At 45.3% G+C, this 27851-nt stretch overlaps 1 protein-coding gene across 5 annotated transcripts in view; it reads left to right on the forward strand.

Moving 5' to 3' along the window:
- The window catches only part of cyth1b (cytohesin 1b), a 298861-nt gene that overhangs the window by 171991 nt on the left and 99019 nt on the right, over positions 1–27851 (forward strand). For 4 of the 5 annotated variants that reach the window (XM_072483574.1, XM_072483571.1, XM_072483572.1 and 1 more), the window contains exon 2: positions 21292–21374. In XM_072483574.1, the coding sequence (XP_072339675.1) occupies positions 21292–21374 (83 nt within the window). Of the gene's footprint in view, positions 1–924; positions 1399–21291; positions 21375–27851 lie in introns of those variants that run through there. The other variant, XM_072483575.1, reaches the window with a different exon arrangement.

Here is a 27851-nt window from a genome sequence, read left to right on the forward strand (position 1 = left end):
TGAGTGTGTGGTAAGTGGAGCGCTTAAAAACACCTCCAGCTGCCAGGCTCTTTGGTGCTAACTCTGTCCCCAGCAGTTAGAACACCTCCTTGGCCAGGAATTGCTTGGAATTCAAGCCAGCAGAGTGCTGGCCCATTGAAAGGTCCTAAAGAGTAGTAAGGGTGTGGAATGCCCTGCCTGCAACAGTAGTGGACTCGCCAACACTAAAGGCATTCAAATGGTCATTGGATAGACACATGGATGATAAGGGAATAGTGTAGATGGGCTTTAGAGTGGTTTCACAGGTCGGTGCAACATCGAGGGCCGAAGGGCCTGTACTGCGCTGTAATGTTCAATGTTCTAAATTGCTCCCCGAATAGTGACCCCAAGGGAAGGCGAACCGCACATCAGTTTGTGCCGTCAACACTTGGGGTGGGATTTACTGGCTGTTCACGCCGGCGGGAAATTCCGGTCCCACGCCAGTGCACGGGTTTCCCGGCGACAGGGGGTGCAGTCAATGGAAAATCCCATTGACAATAGCGGGACTGGTAGATCCCGCTGGCAGGCCGCCTCCGCCACTGAAAAACATGTGGCGGGATGGTCAATAAATCCCACCCTTGGTCTCCCAAATGGAAAATTTCGCCCAGTGTTACACTTTTCTGTAAAATAACAAATATTATAAAATAATTTTGAATAACTATTATGGCAGTATCACACAAATTCAACAATAAGTGCATATGAAAAGCGAATCTGTACTTTTAGTGGTGCACACTAGAGAAAGTATTAGAGTCTACAGAGTTAACTGTATGTACTATAAATGTGCTGCAATGCATGTGGTGTAATGTGTCCTTGGAGAATCCGATCAGGGTTTGAGAGCCGATTTTCAGCAGAGCTGTGTTCAGCATAGACAAGGGTGGAGCTAATCTCATGCATCCAGCAGAGAAAGAGAGCTCTACACATTCACTAGTGACACAGCTGCATCACTGGGGAAACACACTGAGAGTGCGGCATCAGCACCTTTTGCAACCTTCTAAACGGGACTTAGCCTAAAACCTTTGTATTCGCGTTGCTGGTGCAGTATTTCCATCTGATAATTCCGATTGAAGGATTAATGGTTTACTGACAACAGCTACTGGTCTTCATAACACTGTCCAAGGATATGCCTGTGGACTGAAGAAGGACAGCATTAAGATTACAAAGGCACTTGTAAAAGAGGTGAAGACTCTGTTTAACAAAACAACATTTGGTGAAAATTGCATTTGGTTGAACATGTAGAACAAGATACCAGCGATTATATTTTACTGAAAATTTATTTTGCTCTGGGGATTTGTCTGGACTCTACTGTCTCAAAAATCTAATCGTTTGTAATGATGTTGCTGTGTATACTGAAGACTGTCAGCCCTGCACAAATATAACCAGGTATACATCATCTCTAGATTTACTGAATCATTTATTTGGAATCTTTGTTTAAGTTGGAAGTATTGAAATCAGAAACTGCCATTTTGTGCATTATATTTGCAATAATGCTGTACATGCTTCATATCAAGGTTTATTGAGTACATATTCAGAATGTACTGTCATTGTCTTCAGATGGTTATACAGTATTTTGTTTGTAGTCATCTTAAGGGGAGAGATAACTCTAATGGAACTGCATTAAAGGTTGGGAATTAGAACCTTCAACACAATTTTATATTTCTGGTATCTGCAGTTATTTATAAATCAGTAGAATTTGAGCATTATTTTATTTGCTGACAATAATTAGGAGCCTTGCCTTTTGTTTTGCAGACTAGAAAGGGTAATTCCACAGTGTTTGTCACTGTCCGTTTTGTACAGTATTTGAACTGAAATTAAAAATAATTATTTTCAGCAATTCACAAGGTGATTCCACATCAGCAATATGCATAGAAATGTTGTTGTACTGTAGCGGGGGCTATTTAGAACATGAGGGCCAAAGAATTTCATCGCCTACTCTAACGCTATGAATTTGATTCTTGGATAATAACCCAATTGTACATCAACAGAATTCCATTCTTTCTGAAAATGTGCTCTACTGAAAAGCATAATGAAATCCCTGGTGTAATATATGCTGTTTCAGCATGTGTCTGTTGGGATCAAACCATCTGCTTCTCAACAGTTGGCGTCAGAGTTCAGTACCTCAGACCTGTCACACTCAGCATATTACCAGGCAGGACAGTCCTTGATATATAGTATATACATATGTATATATATATAAAAATATAAGAACCAGGCTGTGTTGAGGGAAACCCTCCATTTCCAAAAGACTTGGTTAAGTGTTACAAATTTCTGGACACACTGTAATACAGTACAAATCTCAAACAGTACATGACTTACTATATGAATTTCAACTGCAATTGTGTTAATTTATTGACCCGTCAAAAGCAAAAAGCACCAGAGCCGCTTAAAGGATTTTAAATGCTGATATATAAATAAAATAACTGTACGACAATATATTGAATTTTTTGTAACACTTCCATAATAAATTCTGCTTTCCTGGAAATTGAACAGCCTCTGTTCAAACAAAATTCTACATACATCCTTGTATTTTTCTGTTACTTTAGTAATCTGCTACATACATATTATATATATTACTGTGATGATGGTGGGAGAAAATAAAGCATGCAGGGGGTGATTCTCCGAGCCCCGCGCCGGGCTGGAGAATCACCGCAACCGCGGCCCGACACCGGCGCGCGATTCTCCGGGGTGCGGAGAATCGCCGCCATTTGTGCCGGTGCGTTTGCCGCGGCGCCGGCCGTGGGCCATTGGAATCGGCGGGGCCGCCGATTCTCCAGCCTGAATAGGCCGAGCAGCCGCGCCGATACGACAGAGTCCTGCCGGCACCGTTCACCCCTGGTCTCTGTGGGAATGGTCAGGGGGCGGCTTGTGGGGGTGAGGGGGGCTCCTTCACCGGGGGGGGGCCTCCGATGCGGTCTGGCCCGCGATCGGGGCCCACCGATCGGCGGGCCGCCCCCCCCCCCCCCCCGCGGCCTACTTTCTGGCGCAGCCGGCCCCTGAACCGACCGATTCCATCTTGAGTTGGGGCCGGCGCGCTAAAGAAGTCCCCCGCTCATGCACAGGATGGCGTGGCCCAACTGCCCATGCGTGGATTGGCGCGGCACCCATTTGGCAACGCGAAAGGAGGCTGGAGCGGCGTGAACCATTCCAGCGCCATTCTGGCCCCCTATTGGTGGCCAGAATCGTACGTAACCGTGCCCGGTTCGCGCCGTCGTGAAACGCGACTGTGTTCACGACGGCGCGAACTCTTGGCCCCAATATTGGAGAATCGCCCCTGCAGTGTTTTTCAAAAATATATTATTTTAAAACACTGCACAGTGCTGAATGGAAGGTTATACTTTATTAACTTTATACGTCCATGTCCAACCATTTATTTCCCTGGGACTTTTCAAAAAAATGTTTTGACAGATTCCTTTCATTTTGCTTTCGGGTAGCAAATTTTCATATGGTGATTCAGAACAAGTGTAGCATTGTACAGCACTGGATTAACATCATTGCGAAACAGAAAGCGAGAAAAAGAGGGTGAGATTATAGTTTTGGTATTGATTTTGCTAAGAAACGGAAAACATTGATAAGATTACTGGAATTTGTTTTGCATCAATAAACCAGAGAGAACTGAGGCGAAATTCTCCGGTATCGGCGCAATGTCCGCCGGCCGGCGCCAAAAACAGCGCAAATCAGTCGGGCATCGTGCCGCCCCAAAGGTGCGGAATCCTCCGCATCTTGGGGGGCCCAGCTCTAACCTTAAGGGGCTAGGCCCGCGCTGGACTGATTTCCGCCCCGCCAGCTTGCGGAAAAGTCCTTTGGTGCCCCGCCAGCTGGCGCGGAAATGACATTACCGGGCGGCGCATGCGAGGGAACGTTAGCGGCCGCTCACGGCATCCCCGCGCATGCGCTGTGGAGGGAGTCTCTTCCGCCTCCGCCATGGTGGAGACCGTGGCGAAGGCGGAAGGAAAAGAGTGCCCCCACGGCACAGGCCCGCCCGCGGATCGGTGGGCCCCAATCGCGGGCCAGGCCACCGTGGGGGCACCCCCCGGGGCCAGATCGCCCCGTGCCCCCCCCCCAGGACCCCGGAGCCCGCCCGCGCCGCCTTTTCCCGCCAGTAAGAGAGGTGGTTTAATCCACGCCGGCGGGACAGGCATCCTAGCAGCATGCCGGAGAATCGTGAGGGGAGGGGGGGGGGGGGGGGAGGGGGGAGGGGGAGGGGGGGGGAGGGGGGAGGGGGGAGGGGGGGGGAGGGGGGAGGGGGGAGGGGGGAGGGGGGGGGCCCGCCAACCGGCGCGGCGTGATTCCCGCCCCCGCCGAATCTCTGGTGCTGGAGAATTCGGCAACCGGCGGGGGCGTGATTCACGCCAGCCCCCGGCAATTCTCCGACCCGGCGGGGGGTCGGAGAATCTTGTTTATGTCATCACAAGTCTGGTAATTCTGTTTGTTAAAAACTTGTATAGTTAGCCACCCAGTTGACATTTGTGCTGACATGTTGGTAGCAGCGTATCTGATATTAACAGTCACCTGATTTCAATGCCAAGTGACTTTTTCAGAAGAGACAAATACAGTAATTATTAATTTGAATTTAATTTTGAAAGCTAGATTAAATGTAAGTAAAATGGCTAAGTCCTTTCACTGGAATTGTACTTCTGGTCCTAAATCATAAACATATGCTTTGATGGTCTCGTGTGGGAGGAGTGTCAAATTCTAAGGCGCTAAGCCTCGTTTCAAATAAATTCCACTTTCTGCTTGAGCTTGAATAGACACTTTCAATAAAGTCCAAAGTCATGGACAGGAAATGTATATTAGATAAAAGTCCTTAATCTTGTGAACAAGATGATGATGATTGTATTATTCAAGTTTTAATAGGAATTGTTGTCCTTGTCAATCTATTAAATGGTGCTTTGGAGTTCTAATGCTAAACGACAGACAAGATGATTCTTTTCATATAATACTATATTATTCAGTCATCTGCACATGGCACTGACCTGACATGCCATCGTCAAATTAATGCTTATTTGTTTCCAGAATTGTGAGATTTAATTTTGCTCCAAAAGAGCACCGATTCCACGGTTGTTAGATTTAACTGTACTTAAATTATTTCAGCCATACACTGGACCAACAAAACTTTTCCATTGTCAGTGAGGTGATTTATATTTAGGTATCTGATTGGCATCTCGGAACTCAGTTGCAGAAAGACCAAGATGCTAAAATAAAATCCAAGATGAACATGTATGTTTTTTATCTTATCGTTTAATCACAAATAAGAGTTCAAATCTAGCACACGTGAACTGACTTCTGATGAAAGGTCATTGATCTGAAACGTTAACTGTTTCATTCTCCACAAATGCTGCCTGACCTGCTGAGTATTTCCAGCATTTTCAGTTACTTTAGATTTTCGGCATCCACAGTATTTGGCTTTTGTACATGGTGGATTGTACTTGCTCTTTGTAACAAATATATACTATTTGTTTTAGCAGTGAGGGCTTTTTTTAAGGTGAATACTGAACTCCTTCAACTGTTTAGGTGTTGGATCTGCTTATGCATTTTGTGACTGTACTTTTGATATTCAGTAGTTTTAATATGAAATTTTGGTGCACTTTTAGGCAAGGGTTGAAGTGAGGTATGCTTTTAACTTTGACTATGTTTCACAGATTTGAAGGTAGCAGTGAACATAAATTACTGTCCTTTCAGAGGTTCTCAGGCCACAGTTGAGCTCTGCATTGTGTAAAAAGCTGGTGATACGTCTAGCCGCTGGCACAGAGAACTGCAGCCTCTGTGTAATTCCACAGCTGAAGAAAGCTGCTTTTATTCAACAGAAGTTTACTGTTTGGTTCATCTGGGGGCGGAGGCCAGTCAGTCATTGTTTAGGAATTAATCTTTTTCCCCCCCTCCTTTTAACCCACCATTACTAAAAGATCAATTCTAAACTAATTTAAGCAGTTCAAGTTATGTATTTTTTCCATTTAATGTTGGAATGTAATTAACAGAATAATATTTGAAATATATAATATTGTTTTGGTATGGTATCAATGAAACAAGAGCTTGTTATCTAGAATTCCAAGTCATGCTACAGTTGTATAGAACCTTGGTAAGGCCACACTTGGAATATTGCGCACAATTCTGGTCGCCATACTACCAGAAGGATGTGGAGGCTTTGGAGAGGGTGCAGAGGAGGTTTACCAGTATGTTGCCTGGTCTGGAAGGTGTTAGCTATGCGGAGTGGCTGAATAGACTTGGACTGTTTTCGTTAGAACGACGGAGGTTGAGTGGCGACCTGATAGAGGTCTACAAGATTATGAGCGACATGGATAGAGTGGATGGGCTGGAGGTCTTTCCCAGGGTGGAGGGGTCAGTCAATAGGAGGCACAGGTTTAAGGTCCGTGGGGCAATGTTTGGAGATGTGCGAGGCAGGTATTTTATACCGAGGGTGGTAAGTGCCTGGAACGCGCTGCCAGGGGAGGTTGTGGAAGCAGATACATTATCGGTGTTCAAAAGTCATCTCGACAAATGCATGGATAGGATGGGTATAGAGGGATATGGCACTAGGATGTGCTGAGGATTTTGGCCAAGGGTGGTACCATGACCGGTACAGGCTTGGAGGGCCGAAGGGCCTGTTCCTGTGCGGTATTGTTCTTTTGTTCTAGAATGTTTCTAGCTATGTATTTAAAAAGTTCAGTGTAGCATGGTCATATTTTATAATGCCCCTGTGAAATGCCTTGGGACATTTATTAATGTTAAAGGTACTTTATAAACAAACATTCTCACATTTTTGGCACATATCAGGGTTCTAAATGAGAGAGCTCAGGAGATTGTGATGATCTTTCAGGAATCACTGGAGGCACGAGGGTCCTAGAGGACTGGAAAGTGGCTAATGTAACCCTACTGTTAAGAAGAGAGGGAGGCAGAAGATGGGAAATTATAGGCTGGTTAGCCTGACTTCGGTCATTTGTAAGATTTTAGAGTCTATTATTAAAGATGAGATCGCGGAGTACTTCAAAGTGCATGGTAAAATAGGACTGAGTCAGCACGGCTTCATCAAGGGGAGGTCATGTCTGACAAATCTGTTAGAGTTCTTTGAGGAAGTAACAAGGAAGTTAGACAAAGGAGAATCAGTGGACATGATTTATTTAGATTTCCAGAAGGTCTTTGACAAGGTGCCGCATAGGAGATTGTTAAATAAGTTAAGCGCCCATGGTGCTAAGGCTAAGATCCTGGCATGAATAGAGGATTGCCTGACTGGCAGAAGGCAGAGAGTGGGGATAAAGAGGTATTTTTCAGGATGGCAGCCGGTGACTAGTGGTGTACCTCAGGGGTCGGTACTGGGACCACAACTTTTCACAATACACATTAATGATCTGGAGGAAGGTACACTGAAGGCACTGTTGCTAAGTTTGCAGATGATACAAAGATCTGCAGAGGGCAGGTAGTATTGAGGAAGCAGGCGGGCTGCAGAAGGACTTGGACAGACCAGGAGAGTGGGCAAAGAAGTGGCAGATGGAATACAATGTGGAAAAGTGTGAGGTTATGCACTTTGGAAGGAGAAATGAAGGCATAGATTATTTTCCAAATGGGAAGATGCTTAGGAAATTAGAAGCACAAAGGGACTTGGGAGTCCTTGTTTACGATTCTCTTAAGCTTAACGTGCAAGTTCAGTCGGCAGTTCGGAAGGCAAATGCAATGTTAGCATTCATGTCGAGAGGGCTAGAATACAAGACCAGGGATGTACTTCTGAGGCTGTATAAGGCTCTGGTCAGACTCCATTTGGAGTATTGTGAGCAGTTTTGGGCCCCGTATCTAAGGAAGGATGTGCTGGCTTTGGAAAGGGTCCAGAGGAGGTTCACACGAATGATCGCTGGAATTAAGAACTTGTCGTATGAGGAACGGTTGAGGACTGTGGGTCTGTTCTCGGAGTTTAGAAGGATGAGGGGGGATCTTATTGAACCTTACAGGATACTGCGTGGCATAAATGGAGTGGACTTGGAGAGAATGTTTCTACTTGTCGGAAAAACTCGAAGCAGAGGACACAATCTCAGACTAAAAGGACGATCCTTTTAAACAGAGTTGAGGAGGAATAAGTTCTATGCTGTAAAATTATTGATTCTATTAACTTGGTCAACTTGCTTTATATGCAGTGGAATGTTCAAATCATATTGGAGCTCATATAAATATTTGTACTACCAGAGTTTCAATCTTTTTAAGAGTGTTTTTAAGACAGAGATAGATAGGATTTTGTTCAATTAGGTGATCAGGGGTTATGGGAAGAAGGCAGGAGAATGGGGCTGAGAAAAATATCAGCCATGATTGAATGGCGGAGCAGACTCAATGGGCCGAGTGGCCTAATTCTGCTCCTACGTCTTATGGTCTTATATCCATTGTTTCTTTACAATGTGGTCAAATCTCCTACCTCATATATTCCTCCAAGCAATAATTTTCCCATTTTTGTTAATCATTGCTAATATGGTTCTGTGCTCTTTTTAAAAAATATATTTTTATTCAAGACTTTTTTATAACAAACAAAATATTCAAACAAACTTTTCATTATTATAAAAATATCCACGGCGCAACACCACCCATCCTAATTTGATTTCATGCCAAGGCTATCCTGTCTTCCCCCCCCCCCCCCAAATCCAGAAAGAAGACCCTAGACTGTCTAACCCAGCCAGCTCCTTATAAAAGGTAATGAACAACTACCACCTTGAATAAAATCCATCCACCTACCCTCTCTTGGCATATTTGATCTCCTCCAGGTGAAACATTTCCACCAGGTCCAACCAAGCGGAAGCCATGGACGGCACCAGACACCTCCACTCGAGCAAGACTCGCCTCTGGGATAATAGAGGGGCAAAGGCCAAGACATTTGTCTTCTTCTCCACCTTTAGCACCGGCAAGTCTGACATTCCAAAAATGGTCACAATCCGGCATGGCTGCACACTAACATCCAGAATCCCTGACATTGTTTCAAAAAAGGAGACCCAAAGCATTGGCAGGACCAAAACATGTGCCTGTGGTTCGTCAGTCCCTAGAACGCCGCTCGCACCTATCCTCCACCCCCGACTCATACGCATCCTGGTCAAGTGCACCCTATGCACCTTGAATTTAACCTTGCGCATGAGGAGGTGAATTTGACCCTATGAAGAGCCATACCCCCCCCCCCCCCCCCCCAACACCAGACGCATCCCGGCCCTCCCACTTCCCCTTTACTTCTTCCAACGAAACCTATTCCATTGCCAACACATGCCCATAAATGTCTGAGATCCTTCCTTCCCCTAACTCGTCCAAGGACAGGACCGGGGGTGAAATTCTCCGTAATCGGCGCGATGTCTGCCGACCGGCGCCAAAAACGGCGCAAATCAGTCGGGCATCGCGCCACCTCAAAGGTGCGGAATCCTCCGCATCTTGAGCGGCCGAGCCCTAACCTTGAGGAGCTAGGCCCGCGCTGGACTGATTTCCACCCCGCCAGCTGGCGCGGAAATGACATTGCCGGGCGGCGCATGCGCGGGAGCGTCAGCGGCCACTCACGGCATCCCCGCGCATGCCCAGTGGAGGGGGTCTCTTCCGCCTCTGCCATGGTGAAGACCATGGCGAAGGGGAAGGAAAGGAGTGCCCCCACGGCACAGGCCCGCCCGCGGATCGGTGGGCCCCGATCGCGGGCCAGGCCACCGTGGGGGCACTCCCCGGGGCCAGATCGCCCCGTGCGCCCCCCCAGGACCCCGGAGCCCGCCCGCGCCGCCTTGTCCCGCCGGTAAGAGAGGTGGTTTAATCCACGCCGGAGGGACAGGCATTCCAGCAGCAGGACTTCAGCCCATCCGGGCCGGAGAATCGCCGGGGGGGCCCGCCAACCGGCGCGGCGCGATTCCCGCCCCCACCGAATCTCCGGTGCCGGAGAATTCGGCAACCGGTGGGGGTGGGATTCGCGCCAGCCCCCGGCGATTCTCCGACCCGGCGGGGGGTCTGAGAATCCCGCCCCTTATCTATAAGCGAAGGCGTGGCACCAGGGAAACAAAGGAAACTCCCTATGTACAAAATCTCACACTTCCAAGTATCTAAACCGATCCTGTCTGCTGCCCCAAAATCAGGCTCGGCAGGCAGGGCTCCAAATGAGTCGCCAACACCTTAGCCAACAGCTTGGCATCAGCATTTACAGAGAAATGGGTCGGTATGATCCACACTCTGTGGGATCATTGTCCTTTTTGAAGATCAAGGAGATTGATGCCTGTGCCAGTGTGGCCAGCAACACTCCCTGGACAGAGAATCATTAACACATTCAGCAAAAGTGGAACCAGCAGCCCAGCAAACTATTTATAAAATTTGATATGGAATCTATCCTGACCCGGTGCTTTACCCGTCTGCATTAACCGAATACAGTTCATGATCTCCTGTTCAATCAGCACCTCCAATTCCTGCCTTTTTTCACGTCCCACCTCCAGGAAGGTCAACCTATCCAACAATTATAACATTATTGAATCCTCCTCTTGAGGCTCAGACTTGCGTAGCCCACGGTAAAAGGTTCATAGAATTTACAGTGCAGAAAGAGGCCATTCGGCCCATCGAGTCTGCGCAGAACCTTGGAAACAGCACCCTACCTAAGCCCCCTGTCTCCACCCCATCCCCGTAACCCAGTAACTCCACCTAACCTTTTGGAAATTATGGGGCAATTTGGCATAGGCAATCCACCTAAACCCGCACATCTTTGGACTGTGGGAGGAAACCGGAGCACCTGAAGGAAACCCACGCAAACACGGGGAGAAAGTGCAAACTTCACACCCGATGCCGGAATTGAACCTGGGATCCTAGGTTTGTGAGGCAACAGTGCTAGCCACCGTGCCACCCCAGTCTTAAATACCTCATTGACCTTCCCTGGGGCAGAAACCGAGCTGCCAACCGAGTCCCAAACCTGAACTATCTCCCGGGAGGCAGCCTGCCATCTCAGCTGGTGAGCTAACAGGCGGCAGGCTTTTCCCCCATACTCATAAAATGTATCCCGAGAGCGATCAAGCTGGCTTATTACCGTCCCTGTGGCAAACAACTCGAAATCCATCTGTAATTTGTTTCTCTGCCAAATGTTCCAGCGTTGGGACAACTGAGTGTCGCCGGTCCACCTCAAGGGTGGAATCCACCAGCCTCTGTCCCTACAGCATCCCAGTTTTATCCCTTTGTGCCTTATAAGAAATTATCCCCCCCCCCTAATGATTACGTTCAATGCTTCCCAGAGCGTGCAGGGCAAGACCGCCTCGTTCTTATTGAATTCCACAAAATCCCAATTGCGGAGGATAGATACCCTTTTGCAAAATTCTTCATCAGCGATCAGCACTGTGTCCAACCTCCACAGGGGTCGCGGAGAGTGTCCCAGCTCCAACGACAGATCCACTGGGGCCTCATCTGATATTATGATCACCAAGTACTCTTCCCCCCCCCCCCCCGGTCTCCCCCGTCTCCCCCTAACCCCAGGGAACAAAGACCACCCCACCATGAAGAAATCGATCTGGGAGTAAACTTGATGAACATGGAGGACAAAAAGAAAACGTATCACTTGTATGCCTAAATCTCCACAGGTCTGCATTTAATTAACTGATGCGAGTTGAGATTGGGCATAGAAGCGAGCAGCTTCCTACTGAATTCCGAGCCATCCCAATTTGACACATACACGTTAAGTAAATCCACTGGTGTATCTGCCAACAGCTCACTAACTATTACATATCTCCTTCCTGAGTCCACCATAATATTAACTGCAGAAAAAGCCACCCTTTTGTTAACCGACACCGTGGTCCCCTGTGTCCTAACATCAAAACTCGAGTGAAACTACTTGCCTGCCCATTCTTTTTGCATTCTTGATTGATCCCTAATTCTCAAATGGGTCTCCTGTAGAAAAAGGACATCAGTCTTCAAACATTTCAGGTGGGCAAATATCTGGGACCTTTTAACTGGTCCATTTAACCCCCTCACGTTCCATGTAACCAACCGAACTGTGGACCTCTGCCACCCCTCCTCCACCCCCCACCTTCCCAGCATCAGCCAAATCCCCCCTCCGTGAGGCAATCCAGCAAGGCCCCAACTTGTTACCAGCTCCAGGCCCACCCAAGATGGCTGCATCATCCCCATCAAGATAGTTTGAAAACAATGGAACCTGCATCGTCAGCAAACAATCGGTACAATTGCCAGACACCAAACAGACAATCCACCAAAAACCAAAACCATCCCCACCCCAGTACCTTTTATAAGGTGTTACTACTATAAATTATAAATTTAGGGCCAAAGAAGGCAAAAAAAGAATTTGGTTTTTTTTCTTTTCTTTTTTTTGTGTTGGTTTTTTCCTCCTCCCGTGAGGTGAAACCGTGCTACATTTATCTACATGTAGCAGGGGACTAGTGTGGTGGCATAATGCCTATTGTAGCAACTGAGTAAAAGAACACAAAATAACTAAGGGAAAAAAGAAAAGGGGGGGGGGACTCCAAAACGACGAGCGGAGCGCAACCCAAAAAGAACAAAAAGGAGAAACGAAAACTTAACCCCGTCAAATCAAAGTGTGAGAATCAGGGTCAATAAGGCAGTCCAACCCCTGCGCGCCCACCGAGCCCGGACAGCTTATCCCCTCCCCAGCAAAACGAACAAACACAAAAAAAACCTAAGTTTGTTAACTTAAGAACCAAAGAACCCCCCCCCCCCCCCCCCCCACCCACCACCCATAGGTAACCAGTCGCCGCCATTTTCCCCACATTGCTCCCGTTAATGAGGTAAATGCAAGCAAGGTGACCCCCCACCTCAGGTAAAAAGCAAAGTCTTTCACACAATGGATCAACAAACCAGCCCCCAACCCATGCCCAACTATAATACCAAACATTATAGGAAGAAAACAGAGAACCGCACCCAGTTCCCTCTCCTAGACAGTTCCAACAATACAGTGAACGACCCCCAATTTCACCCACATACCACCCCACCAACAAGCCCTATGTCAACAATGCGCCCACTCCCACTTTACAACCACCCACACAAAAATACAGATACAGAAGAATGACCAAACAAGCAAGATAATAGTCCTCATACACTTCAGTACCCCCCCCCCCCAAATCAGTGTTTCTGAACAAAGTAATTTGCTTTCTCCGGTGCGTCAAAATAGTAGTCTCTGAAGGTAACCTGGGGACAAGCTGGGTACGACATCCTAAAACGTATGTTACGCATGTAGAGTGCCGCATTGGCCTTATTAAAGCCGCATGCTTCCTTGCCAACTCTGCCCGATGTCCTGACATATTCTGAGAGGATGGCCCTCCCACCTACACTCTTGATTGTCCTTCGCCCATCTCAGGACCTGCTCCTTAACCAGGTACTGATGGAACTGGACAATGATCGCCCGTGGTGGTTCCCCTGATCTAAGCTTCTGTCTCAGTAACTGATGGGCCCGGTCCAACTCAAGAGGGGTCGGGAAGACCCCCTCTTCCATCAACCTTCCAAACATCTTAGAAATGTAATCAGTGGCGCTTGTACCTTCTAGGCTCTCGGGTAGCCCAACAATTCTTAAATTCCACCATCTGGAGCGATTGGCCTTGGCCTTGGTCATCGACCTTGGCCTTTAATGCCTTTCGCTCCTCCACCAACAACACTATCTATGCCTCCAAAGAGACAATCCAATCACTTTGATCAGTGAGTGCATCCTCCTCCTTCTTAATCGTCGTCCCCTGTAGCTCCACTCGCTGATCCAACCTGTCCAAGGTTGCACGAATAGGCCATAACCCCTCAATCGGCTTCATTAGGTCCTCAGCGACCGCTTGTTGCTGTTTCCTAAATTCACCCGACAGGAAGTCCAGCAACTTCTCGGTTGTCTACTGGGGGGGGCAATGATGTCACATTAACCTCCACCATTTTCTCCCCTCTTGAGACTTGAGAGCCTTCTGAATCGGACGAAGATCCCTTGCCCGATTTATGCCTTGTTGTATCCACCAGACATCGCCAGCGGGGATCTATTTCTGTCAAACTATACAAATTTCTCTCCACAAATAACCCGATAATTGGGCAGAAAGGGCCAAAAAACAAATCCCCAGCCGGGAGCCACCTCGTGTGCGACTGTTCACCTCATAGCCAGCACTGGAAGTTCGGTTTTGCACTCATAACAGGCAATAGATAATCTGGTAATTAAGAAACCCTGAAGGTATTCTTAAGTCCTTAAATTAGTGCCGAGACATTGGTGTTGCAGTATGTAATGGATATATTGCATTCTGAAAGATGAACATTAACTAAACTTGGTGTGCTTAAAATGTTCATCTGTGACATTGAGAGATCAGCTAGCCTGGTATATTTCTGGGAGTGGAAAGACTTATCTATTAAAGTAGGGTTCTTAGGGCAGAATATCTTAGTCCAGAATTTGAACTGTTGAGCACAAAAATAAATTTTCACATTCCATCAACCCATAACCCGTGTCTAAATATGAATTAATGACCTCTGCAATTGAGAAATGAAATTCTGGATGTGACATAAAGAATGTGGGTCACAGCTGTCAGAATAGCTTAAGAAAACTGGTGTTCTAGCTCAACTCCGTTGTTAGAATTGGCCACTGGATTGGAATATTGTTGGAATTCTATTTGTTCTTGTAAGCTAAGCTGATCGCCTAGTGCACTATTGAGGGTATGTTCTTTGTTGGATCTTTCCGTTAAGAGGTTAAATCGAAATCCAGTCAGCCTCTGGTGACCAGGTGGATATAATTACAAGTAGTTTCCCTTATGTCGGACCAGACATTTCTTCCTCAACAAATAATACCTGATAAAACAATTTAATCCATGATTCACCTAATCGCTAATTAGGGGTTATTGCTCGTGCAGAATAGCTGTTGCATTAAGCTGCATGACAAGCCACTGAATTTCAAAAGTAATTTGTTGTGCAAAGGGCTTTGAGAGATTTCCTAATGATAAGGTCCTATGCAAGCAACTTTACTGATAGGCCACAATTATGTCCCTTTTTGGATGAAAATATATGGATAGTGTGGAGGTTGAATATTGAAGGGTATTTGACATTTCAAAAAGACAGGAAGCGAGGAAAATGTTGCAAAATTGCTCTGTTAATTAAGAATGTCATTATTACAGGATTGAGAACTGAGGGGGCAATGATGTCACATTAACCACCACCATTTTCTCCCCTTCTGAGACTTGAGAGCCTTCTGAATCGGACGAAGATCCCTTGCCCGATTTATGCCTTGTGTTGTATCCACCAGACATCGCCAGCGGGGATCTATTTCTGTCAAACTGTACAAATTTCTCTCCACAAATAACCCGATAATTGGGCAGAAAGGGCCAAAAAACAAATCCCCAGTCGAGAGCCACCTCGTGTGCGACTGTTCACCTCATAGCCACCCCTGGAAGTTCACAGGGCTTGGAATATCTACTGACTGGAGAGGACCTTCCAGTGGGAGGGGGAGGATCAGCTGTGGTGGATCACATGCGTGCCAATGGTATAGACAAGAAAGAGGGCTAATGAGCAGTTAGGGTCTAAATTTAAAAAAAAGAACCTCCGAGATATCCTCTGGATTAATACCTGAACCAAGAGCAAATTGACACAGGGATTAAGAGAAATGAATTACAGCTCAAATACTGGTGTAAGAGAATTGTTTTTTGATTCTTGGGGCACTGGAACCAGTTCTGGGTAAAGTGGGAGTTGTACCGTTGGGATGGTCTACACCGCACTGGGAACAGTGCTGTGGTGAGTTAGGGCAGCAGAGAGAGCTTCAAACTAAATAGCAGGGAGAGGGAATCACATGAGAGGAGATGTGGTAAATCAAAGGGAAACGGTGAGGTAATTGTGCAGGATGATGATCTGGGTAATGGTAACCAGTGTGTGACAGGAAAGGACAGAAAGTACAAGCTTGAGTGCGCCAAGGGATAAGGCCAAAGATTGCAAAAATGATAGAAGGACAAAGTTAAAGCTTCCGTAAGTGAATGCAGGTGGGATTCATAACAAAATGGATGAATTGTTAGCACAGATAAAAATAAGTATGTATGACCTGAAAAGCATTACAAAGACGTGTTTGCCAAGGTGACCAGGGCTGGGATTTGAATATTGAAGGGTATTTGATATTTCAAAAAGACAGGAAGCGAGGAAAATGTTGCAAAATTGCTCTGTTAATTAAGAATGTCATTATTACAGGATTGAGAACTGGCTTTAGCTCGAATGAGTAAGATGTAGAATCAATTTATGTCGTGAAAATAAATCGGAAAGCTAATTGAGGGATTAGTTTATGGGCAATAATAGTAGCTACACTTTAGAACTGAGTATACAGGATGAAATAAATGGGGCATGCAAGAAAGGTACCAAGATAATCATGGGTGACTTTAATTTACGTGTAGATTGGATGAATCGGATTAGCGAAGGTAGTCTGGAAAATGAGTGTATTAAGTACAATTTCTCAGAACAGTATGTTCTAGAGCCAACCAGGGAGCCGGCGATTCTAGAGCTGGTACAGTGCAATGAAACAGAATTAATGAACAATCTCCCAGTAAAAAGTGCTTCTAAGTGACAGCGATCGTGATATGCAAGAATTTTGCTTTTAGTTTAAAAGAAAGAAGTGTGGGTCCATGATCAAGGGTATGAACGCAGAATTAGCTAAAGTGTATTGGGAAATTAGGGTAAGGTTGGGCAGTAGAGATGGTGTGGCAGGTGGCACGGTGGTGCAGTGGTTAGCACTGCTGCCTACGCGCTGAGGACTTGGGTTCGATCCTGGTCCTGGGTCATTGTCCGTGGGGAGTTTGTACATTCTCCCCGTGTCTGCATTGGTCTTAGTCCCACAACCCAAAGATGTGCAGGTGAGGTAGATTGGCCTCGCTAAATTGCCCCTTAATTGGAAAAAAATAATTTAGCGATGACGTCAATATAGGTAGGGAAGTAAGTTGTCAAGAGGATGTCCAGAAAGGGATATACACAGGTTAAGTGAGTGAGAAAAAAATTGGCAGATTGGAGTATGTGGACAAATGTGAACTTTCTACTTTGGCAAGAAGAATAGAAAAACATTATACTATTTAAATAGGGAAGAGATTGCAGAACTCGGTAATGCAGAGGGATTTGAGTGTCTTGGCCTATGAATCACAGGTGCAGCAAGTGATTTGGAAGTTAAATGGAATGTTGGTGTTTATTTGTGAGGGAAAAGTAGGGAAGGTTTACTGGCGTTGTGCAGGGTCTTCGTGAGGTAATACTTGCACAGTTTTGGTCTCCTTATTTGAAACAGGATATAACTACTTCAGAAGAAGTTCAAAGAAGGTTTGCTCAACTCATTCCTGGGATGAGGGGGATATGTTATGAAGAAAAGTTGAACAGTTTGGGCCTATACCCATTGGAGTTTGGAAGAATGAGAGGTGATCTTACTGAAACATAAAAAATCCTGACGAGACTTGATAGGGTGAATGCTGAGAGGATGATTCCCCTTCTGGGAGTGCCTCGAGTTGGTGGGTACAGCTTAAGACTGAGAGATCTTTTTAAGACGGAGATGAGGTGAATATTTCTCTCTGAGGGTCGTCAGTATGTGGAATTCTCTTCCCCAGAAAATAGTGGAAGTTGAGTAATTGAAGTTTTTCAAGGTAGAGTTAGATTGCTTTTCAATAGACGAGAGTCGATGGTTATGGGGGGCAGACAGGAAAATAGAGTTGAAACACAACCAAATTAACCATATTATTGACTACCGAAGCAAGTTCAATAATAGTCTGAATGATCTTGCCCTTAGTGCCGGGTGGGGTTACTGGGATAGGGTGGAGGTGTGGGCTTGGGTAGGGTGCTCTGTCCCAAGAGCCGGTGCAGACACGATGGGCCAAATGGCCTCCTGCACTGTAAATTCTATGATCTATGATCCTAAGTCCACTGTTCCTATCAAATAACAGCCCTCCAATATTGACAGTTCATGGCAACAATGAAACACTGGTAATTATTAGCCTGTATCTGTATTTTGTATACTATATGCATTACAACTAGTGAATATGCCTATATAATTGACAGATTAGGGAAGGTGACATAAGAGGGAATGAAATCTGTGTGCTGAATGTGTGAACATTGGAAACACAGCTATGATTTTGCATGATGCAATGTATAGTAGTCTATCGAATAAATCTTGCCGTAGAATGGGCAACTTGTTTTCACAACCAACAACCTCATGATTTGGGGTGTAATGTTGCTCCTGTACTGAATCGTTATCCTTCTCTTTAGGTAATCTATTTTTTGTTTAAGTATGTTTTGTCTTAACATTGTGGCAGTAAAATGGCTGGTTTCACGCCTTGTAGTCAAAGTGTTTCATGATATAATGGGCTGGATTCTCTGCCATTGGTAGCGGACTTCCTGATGCAGAGGAGAATCCAGCATCAGGAAGAAAACAGGATTGGCACCCGCCGATCCACTTCCGATGCTCCGGTCTCTCGCTGGCGTTGGGATCGAGGATCACGCCGAGCATCAGTGGGAGGATACAAATGAGTCATTAAGACCCTTTTGCACCATATTAATGGGTCGGGCACTATATTCTCCAGGCCCTCGTGATCTTCTGGGCAGAGAATCACAGGATGAGTATTGGTGTAGGTCTTGACAAGCGTGTACCTAATGTAGTGGACCTCGCTGTGGGCCAAGGGGGTAACTCTATAAGGGAGTTACCCCCAAAGTCCAACGGAGGACCACCCTCACCCACATAATGCAAGACCTGCCTACCCTTCAACCACCAGACCCCTAATTAAAGAGACCCCCAGGCACTCACTAATTAAAGAGACACCCCCGCCCCCCCAGACCTCCGAATTAAAGAGATCTCCACAGAGACCCCCTAATTAAAGAGACTGCCCCAGAAGAGAGACTCCTGTCTGGAAGCTAGTGAAGAGCAAAGACGAGGCAGTGAAATAAATCACTGCTTTAAAACTCACCTGTGTAATACACCTGCTGGCTCAGGCAGAGGAAGCAGCACCTGTCAATTCCTGGAAAGAGAAAAACAGTCAGCTGGGTTTAAACACCCTCCGATCTTTGATCAGCAAGCCATTTATTCATTTCTCTTTGATATTGATTTTACTAAGCTGTGATTGACAGCTTCCACACACTGCAGCTGTATGCATTGTTTCATTCATCTCCCTTTCCTTGAGTGACTTTGAAGTAGTCAGCTGTGAAACTAACCTCAACCTTTATAAACATCAAGCTTTGATTGACAGCTCCTGGACTACATCAAAGAGAGTTAAGTGCTTCCTGTTAGTTTACATGTGCACATTATGGACTGGTATGCTAAAATTGCCCCTTAGTATTCAAATATATGCAGGTTAGGTGGGGTTACGGGGATAGGGCAGGGGAGTGGACCTAGGTAGGGTGCTCTTTCAGAGGGTCGGTGCAGACTCAATGGACCAAATGGCATCCTTCTGCACTGTAGGAATTCTATAGTTCTTAATGGTGATTTATGAATCCTAGGTTTTCTTGTTGCTGACCTGCAATAACGAGGGCAGAGCTAGCCTACACTTGGCATTGGGAGGGGTTGGCTTGGATTTGGAAGACTGGTTCAGGTGTTTGTATGATGACTGTCCAGAAAGACTGAATGTCTTTTATAACTATTTTCAACCATTCATAAACACTGTCTTAAGGTTATAACCAGAATATGAGGAGGAATGTAGCCTGATGAACAAATATGCTGAGTATCTCAACGGATTGCTCTTGTGAAGGACCATTAAAAGTGGCTGATGGCATTAAAAAGATCTAATTTCCTGAAATAGTGCAAGCTATCAGCAGCCTTTCATTTAGACAGAATCATCTGAAGATAGCATTGTGGATTTGTGACAGATGTAAGAAATGTTTATGTCTATAACTTATACTTGAATGTCCTTTTGCACATGCGAGAGCCTTAATGAAAACTCTCACATTACAGGTAAGAAGTCTTACAACACCAGGTTAAAGTCCAACAGGTTTGTTTCAAATCACTAACTTTCGGAGCACTGCTCCTTCCTCAGGTGAAAGCTAGTGATTTGAAACAAACCTGTTGGACTTTAACCTGGTGTTGTAAGACTTCTTACTGTGCTCGCCCCAGTCCAACGCTGGCATCCAACGCTGGCATCTCCACATCATTACAGGCACCAGCAAGTTGGTCTCTAAATGCCAATACCCAATTGTAATGACACTTTAGCTGAATGAAAGAATTCCCAGAATTTACAGTCACCAGTACAGTTCAATTTATTGTGAGCTTTCTCATTGCACTCGACATCATTATGTCACTGGAAAATATGTGGTACTTTCTGGTTATCCACCACAACCACTCATTTTCAAATGAAAATCAAAATGAAAATCACTTATTGTCATGAGTAGGCTTCAATGAAGTTACTGTGCAAAGCCCCTAGTCGCCACATTCCAGCGCCTGTTCGGGGAGGCTGGTACGGGAATTGAACCGTGCTGCTGGCCTGCCTTGGTCTGCTTTAAAAGCCAGTGATTTAGCCCAGTGAGCTAAACCAGCCCCTGCTAAAAGAGATCATCATCCTGTGTTTTTGTTTTGACACCTGAAACAGAAACTCCAAAGGATCTTATTTTCATCGTAATTGACAAACCTATTTCTGGTAAATCCATTATTTATCATAAACTGATAATGCAGGTTTTAGTATAGTGAACCAGGCCATGAATACAGCATTTCTGTTTATCAACATACATTAATGCTCTGCTAATATACCTCAGCTGCTATTGTATTGTAATTCTATATGCTCTGCTGCTTATAATGTCTGACCGGCTTGTACTGTATATGAAGTGGTACTTCGACATTGAATTCTGTCATATAGTGACACAATTGTGAATCTTCTCACGGCGCTGAGGACCCAGGTTCGATCCCGGCCCAGGAGTCCGTGTGGAGTCTGCACATTCTCCCCGTGTCTGCGTGGGTTTCACCCCCACACCTCAAAGATGTGCATGGGAGGTAGATTGGCCACGCTAAATTGCCCCTTAATTGAAAGAAAAGAATTGGGTACTCTAAATTTATTTTTAAAAATTAAGAAATGTGGAATCTTTGAATCTTCATAGTTGCTTAAACATTTGAGGTGAACATGCTGTGTATTAGGATAGAGTTGAATATGTATGAACATGCATATATTATCTCAATGAGGGGACGTCTTTAGCTTCATGTTGTTCTTGCCATTTGCTTCAGGCAGTTTTGAATAATTAAAAATCAGTTTAGGACTGAGTGAAAGGAACAAAGCTTGCGAGGCAACTTTTGACTTGTTTAAACATAGGTCAGGTGACACTAAAGCTCAGAACAGCTGAGCTTCTCTGACCAGCAGTTGTGCTTACAGCCTTAATCTCGCCTACTCACTGTGCTCATGTCTTTACTTACAGTGTCTGCAGATTTGACTCCAGAAGAGGAGGTCGAGCTAGAAAGCATCCGACAGCGCAAGCAGGAGCTCCTGGCTGACATACAGGTAAGCAGCTGATGGTCTTAGAAGTTAACCAAACACAAAAAGGTCTCAAAGTTTGATTACTGTTTTTCAAGTTTAATTTTGATCCAGTTGCTAAACAGATATGAGTGATTTCCTGAAGGCACAATTTCTTTTAGCAAAATATATAGCTGTTAAAAGTTTGGATTCTATTAAGGTAAGTGGCTTTCCTCTGGTCTGTGTAAGTTACTTTCTATTAATCACATTTGAGGAACAATTATATGATACTTGTTCATGTACTTTTGTAGATATGTTTGGCATAAACTATTGTAAGGTTTGAAAATGAGTAAGTGACCCTCTACTTAAGTCGCAATGTCAAACCAGTGGTCTGTATGAAATGCTCACACTGTCCAGAAGCAGGAAAATTATATAAATACTCATTAAAATAATACAATAATCAGTGTGTGTAGCTGACCAGAATACTATTGGGTTGTTCTACAGCAATTGAGGAATGAACCCTCTTATGTTGTGCTGTTAGTTTTGTGAATGCCTGCGTACTCTCAACATTTAAGTATTTTGGTGGAAGTTTTACTGTAATATTTAACTTCCTAACAGTGATTTATAGAAGCAGAGGTGTCTGGCAATTGGCATTATTCATGAATTGCCACAAGTGCCTTCAACCATCTAGATTTGTGATGGGATCTCTATGATATTGCTATGATTTATGGAAGTCCATTCAAGTCTTGTGAATAAAAGACTTAGATACCTGTTTTATTGGCTGCGATCTACCGGCCTCATTGTGCCCGACTCAGGACGCAACGAGGCTGTTAAATCTCTTGAGAGGCATCTCGTAAAATTTAACGGACTTGTTACGCCTCGCGAGATTTAACGAGATCTCGCAAGGTGTTGCGAACTGATATACATTTTCAAGTGTGCAGTCAGGCTCATTTGAATATGGCGCCCTGATCTGTTGCTGCACTGGTGAGCTTAGCTCGTTAGTGCAGGAAATAGAATCATAGAAGTTTACAGCATGGAAACAGGCCCTTCGGCCCAACCAGTCCATGCCGCCCAGTTTTTACCATTAAGCTAGTCCCAGTTGCCCGCACTTGGCCCATAACCCTCTATACCCATCCTACCCATGTAACTATCTAAATGCTTTTTAAAAGACACAATTGTACCCGCCTCTACTACTACCTCTGGCAGCACATTCCAGACACTCACTACCCTCTGAGTGAAGAAATTACCCCTCTGGGCCCTTCTGAATCTCTCCCCTCTCACCTTAAACCTATGCCCTCTAGTTTTAGACTCCCCTACCTTTGGGAAAAGATGTTGACTATCTACCTTATCTATGCCCCTCATTATTTTATAGACCTCTATAAGATCACCCCTAAGCCTCCTACGCTCCAGGGAAAAAAGTCCCAGTCTATCCAGCCTCTCCTTATAACTCAAACCATCAAGTCCCGGCAACATCCTAGTAAATCTTTTCTGCTCTCTTTCTAGTTTAATAATATCCTTTCTATAATAGGGTGACCAGAACTGCACACAGTATTCCAAGTGTGGCCGTACCAATGTCTTGTACAACTTCAACAAGACGTCCCAACTCCTGTATTCAATGTTCTGACCAATGAAACCAAGCATGCCGAATGCCTTCTTCACCACCCTGTCCACCTGCGACTCCACCTTAAAGGAGCTATGAACCTGTACTCCTAGATCTCTTTGTTCTATAACTCTCCCCAACGCCATACCATTAACTGAGTAGGTCCTGGCCTGATTCGATCTGCCAAAATGCATCACCTCACATTTATCTAAATTAAACTCCATCTGCCATTCGTCGGCCCACTGGCCTAATTGATCAAGATCCCGTTGCAATCCTAGATAACCTTCTTCACTATCCACTGTGCCACCAATCTTGGTGTCATCTGCAAACTTACTAACCATGCCTCCTAAATTCTCATCCAAATCATTAATATAAATCACAAATAACAGTGGACCCAGCACCGATCCCTGAGGCACACCACTGGTCACAGGCCTCCAGTTTGAAAAACAACCCTCTACAACCACCCTCTGTCTTCTGTCGTCCAGCCAATTTTGAATCCAATTGGCAACCTCACCCTGGATCCCGTGAGCTTTAACCTTCTGCAACAACCTACCATGCGGTACCTTGTCAAAGGCTTTGCTAAAGTCCATGTAGACAACGTCTACTGCACTGCCCTCATCTACCTTCTTGGTCACCCCCTCAAAAAACTCAAATCAAATTTGTGAGACATGATTTTCCACGCACAAAGCCATGCTGACTGCCCCGAATCAGTCCTTGCCTCTCTAAATGCTTGTAGATCCTGTCTCTCAGAATACCTTCTAGCAACTTACCTACTACAGACGTTAGGCTCACCGGTCTGTAGTTCCCAGGCTTTTCCCTGTTGCCCTTCTTAAACAAGGGACAACATTCGCTACTCTCCAATCTTCAGGCACCTCAGCTGTGGCTGCCGATGATTCAAATATCTCTGTTAGGGGACCCGCAATTTCCTCCCTAGCCTCCCACAACATCCTGAGATACATTTCATCAGGTCCCGGGGATTTATCTACCCTGATGCGCTTTAAGACTTCCAGCACCTCCTCCTCTGTAATATGCACACTTCTCAAGACATCACTATTTATTTCCCTTAGTTTCCTAACATCCATGCCTTTCTCCACCGTGAATACCGATGAGAAATATTCATTCAGGATCTCACCCAACTCTTGTGGCTCTGCACATAGATGTCCTTGTTGATCCTTAAGAGGCCCTACTCTGTCCCTAGTTACTCTTTTTCCCTTTATGTATCTGTAGAAGCTCTTTGGATTCTCCTTTGCATTATTTGCCAAAGCAATTTCATGTCCCCTTTTTGCCCTCCTGATTTCCCTCTTAACTCTATTTCGACAATCTCTATACTCTTCAAGGGATCCACTTGATCCCAGTTGTTTACATCATATGCCTCCTTTTTTTTGACCAGAGTCTCAATATCTCGAGTCATCCAGGGTTCCCTACTTCTACCAGCCTTGCCCTTCACTCTAAAGGGAATGTGCTTACCCTGAACTCTGGTTAACACATTTTTAAAAGCCTCCCATTTACCAGCCGTCCCTTTGCCTGCCAACAGTCTCCCCCAATCTACCTCTGAAAGTTCCTGTCTGATACCATCAAAATTGGCCTTGCCCCAATTAAGAAAATGGGACAAAGTGCAGCCTCAGCAGGGCGTTCCTTGCAGAGGCCCAGAAATGGAGCAGAATCCCTTTTAATAGCGGGTACAGCAGCAGGAAACACCGGGCTAAATGCACCCTATGTTTCTGTTTTGTTTCCATTGAACCATGTCCATTTTTTTATCCTCTCGAGGCATAAATGTCATGTAGTGTGCTCGAGCTCTTGTTGCTACTATATCTACCCTGCATTAATTACAGATTGGAGTAAAGAGATGTTGGCCAAGGAAGTTGGCTGCACATTACTCAGTTATTCAGTGATAAATAGTGTATACCTCCACAAGGTGGGCAAGAAGCGAACACTCAATTCAAGCCAGAGACATATTAGCAAGAGACAAAAAATTGTATGCAGTTCCCATGTCTGAAAAATGGGTTAGTCCTTCTGCATAAGCCCATAAGAGTGGTTTCTTCTACGGCAACTGTAGCTCAGGGAGGAGCAATGTTCCTCCCACCCCACCTCAAAGAACACGACTGGCTTCCCTTGCCTCACACATGCACCCAAGTATCATACCAGTCATTGATTGCTTTCATTATTGACTGCTGCTATCTCCCAACCCAATCATGCTTCTTTCTGGCTACCCCGCTTCCTTACTTAGTTGCAGTGCCATCAGTGATCTGATATTGAAATGCACTTTACTCTACTGTGCTTGACAACTGAACAGCTTAGTGTCCATGAGGCCAGCAACCCAATATCTGAGGCAACTTGACTGACACCGTGCCTGCACAGGAATGAGGTTTGCTTGAATCCAGGGTGTGTGCAATTGTTTTGAAAATTGTGACTTAATGTCTGACTACTACACCTTCCTTTCGGCAGGGAAACATTGTACAGATAAGTCATTGGAAAATAATGTCATTGACCTATTCTGACTGAGCATTCTATTATCCTGTATCAGGGCAACTACTACTTGCTGCCTCTACAAACACCAGGACAGACATTGCTTTAGTTGGATCTTGGCACCTCTGCAGTCAGAAGTACTAATTAATTTAGCTTATAGTGCTACTAACAAAATCAGAACCGCTGTCAACACCTATGATGCTCAGTGAAGGATCCATTGGTCAGTTTGCTTTAAACACACTTTAATTATTTAACCAGTTTTACAACAGATATAAATATTAATGGCATCATGGCCCGTAACTTCCTCAGATAGCAAATCTCCGACGGATTGCTACTCTAGATGGACTTGCACTCCTTGAAATTCTGACCAGGAAGGAGGGTTGGTTCAGGTTGGACTAGGAGAGTCAGGCGGGGCAAGGGGGGGTGGGCGTCAGGTGGTGTGGGGAGTCAAATCCGGGGGAATGGGTGGGGAGTAGGTCTGGGAAGGAGGGGGGGAGGGGGTCAGAGATGTGCTGGGGGGGTTGTGTGTATATGCGGGTTATCCCATGCATAGTTTTGGGTGTTTAAGTATTTATTCTGGAGTTGGAAATAATTTTTTTCTTTCTCACATTTTCGGAGTAGCTATTAGGGTGAAACTGGCAGAATCATCTGAAGTTAGCGATTTTTAAATCACTTCTGTCGGATGGTTCCCAGCCCAGCACAATCGTCCAGGGGAAGATAGCGTTTCTGGGCAATTTCCTTACGTGGAAACATCATGAGGGATCCCTCAGCGCATCATTGGCGTACCTACTAAATGCGACGCTGGGGAATCAGGATGTTATGGGCCTATTTAAATTAGAGGCAGCATGGTAGCATAGTGTCACTGTGGCTTCACAGCGCCAGGGTCCCAGGTTCGATTCCCTGCAGGGTCACTGTCTGTGCGGAGTCTGCACGTTCTCCCCGTGTCTGCATGGGTTTCCTCTGGGTGCTCTGGTTTCCTCCCACAGTCCAAAGACGTGCAGGTTAGATGGATTGGCCATGATAAATTCCTCCTTAATGTCTAAAAGGTTAGGTGGGGTTACTGGGTTATGGGATTAGTGGGGATAGGGTGGAGATGTGGGCTTAAGTAGGGTGCACTTTTCAAGGGCTGGTGCAGATTCGATGGGCCGAATGGCCTCCTTCTGCACTGTAAATTCTATGAAATTACTAAGTAAGGTTTGATTATTTAAGTGAGGATCTCTTGTATTTTATATATTGCTTGGAAATATTTTCAGTGCATCTGCACCTATCTCCAATACTGTCCAAAATTCCACATTAAATAGCTACATAAAATAATTTTGACAGATGTTACTCAAAATAGTGTATTAGAAACACATAAACTGCCCACATTTTCCATTTTTTAGGATACACCTTTAATTTTCGTGCGCATCTTCTCAGATGGTTTGAACTCAGTCCAGAGAATTGGGCACATAATCCTGGCTGATATCTCAGTGCAATCCTCCATTGAGGGATTGCTGCATTATTGGAGTTGCCATTTTTCAAGTAAGGTGTTGTGGATATAAAAAGTCCCATGGTATTAGTTGAGGAAGATCAAGAGAGTTCTGGCCAACATTTATTCTTCAACCAGGGATTCTTCCCATCCAGGGGGATGGGAACCGATGTAGGAAGTCAGTGGGGACAGAAACAAAAGGCAGGAAGGGAGAGTGTGTAAAGCATGACCAGAGAAAGCAGGGCAGAGAGCAAGGAAGGTCTACATTAAACTGCATTTATTTCAATGCAAGGGGCCTGACGGGCAAAGCGGATGAACTCAGGGCATGGACGGGCACATGGGACTGGGATATTATAGCTATGACTGAAACATGGCTAAGGGAGGGGCAGGACTGGCAGCTCAATGTTCCGGGGTACAGATGCTATAGAAAGGATAGAACAGGAGGTAAGAGAGGAGGGGGAGTGGCGTTTTTGATTAGGGAGAACATCACAGCAGTACTTAGAGGGGATATATCCGAGGGTTCGCCCACTGAGTCTATATGGGTGGAACTGAAAAATAAGAAGGGAGAGATCACCTTGGTAGGACTGTACTACAGGCCTCCAAATAGTCAGCGGGAAATTGAGGAGCAAATATGTAAGGAGATTACAGATAGCTGCAAGAATAATAGGGTGGTAGTAGTAGGGGACTTTAACTTTCCCAACATTGACTGGGACAGCCATAGCATTAGGGGTTTGGATGGAGGGAAATTTGTTGAGTGTATTCAGGAGGAATTTCTCATTCAGTATGTGGATGGACCGACTAGAGAGGGGGCAAAACTTGACCTCGTCTTGGGAAATAAGGAAGGGCAAGTGATAGAAGTGCTAGTGAGGGATCACTTTGGGACAAGTGACCATAATTCCATTAGTTTTAAGATAGCTATGGAGAATGATAGGTCTGGCCCAAGAGTTAAAATTCTTAATTGGGGCAAGGCCAATTTTGATGGTATCAGACA

This window comes from Scyliorhinus torazame, chromosome 18, assembly GCF_047496885.1.
Source record: "Scyliorhinus torazame isolate Kashiwa2021f chromosome 18, sScyTor2.1, whole genome shotgun sequence".
NCBI classification, from domain to species: domain Eukaryota; kingdom Metazoa; phylum Chordata; class Chondrichthyes; order Carcharhiniformes; family Scyliorhinidae; genus Scyliorhinus; species Scyliorhinus torazame.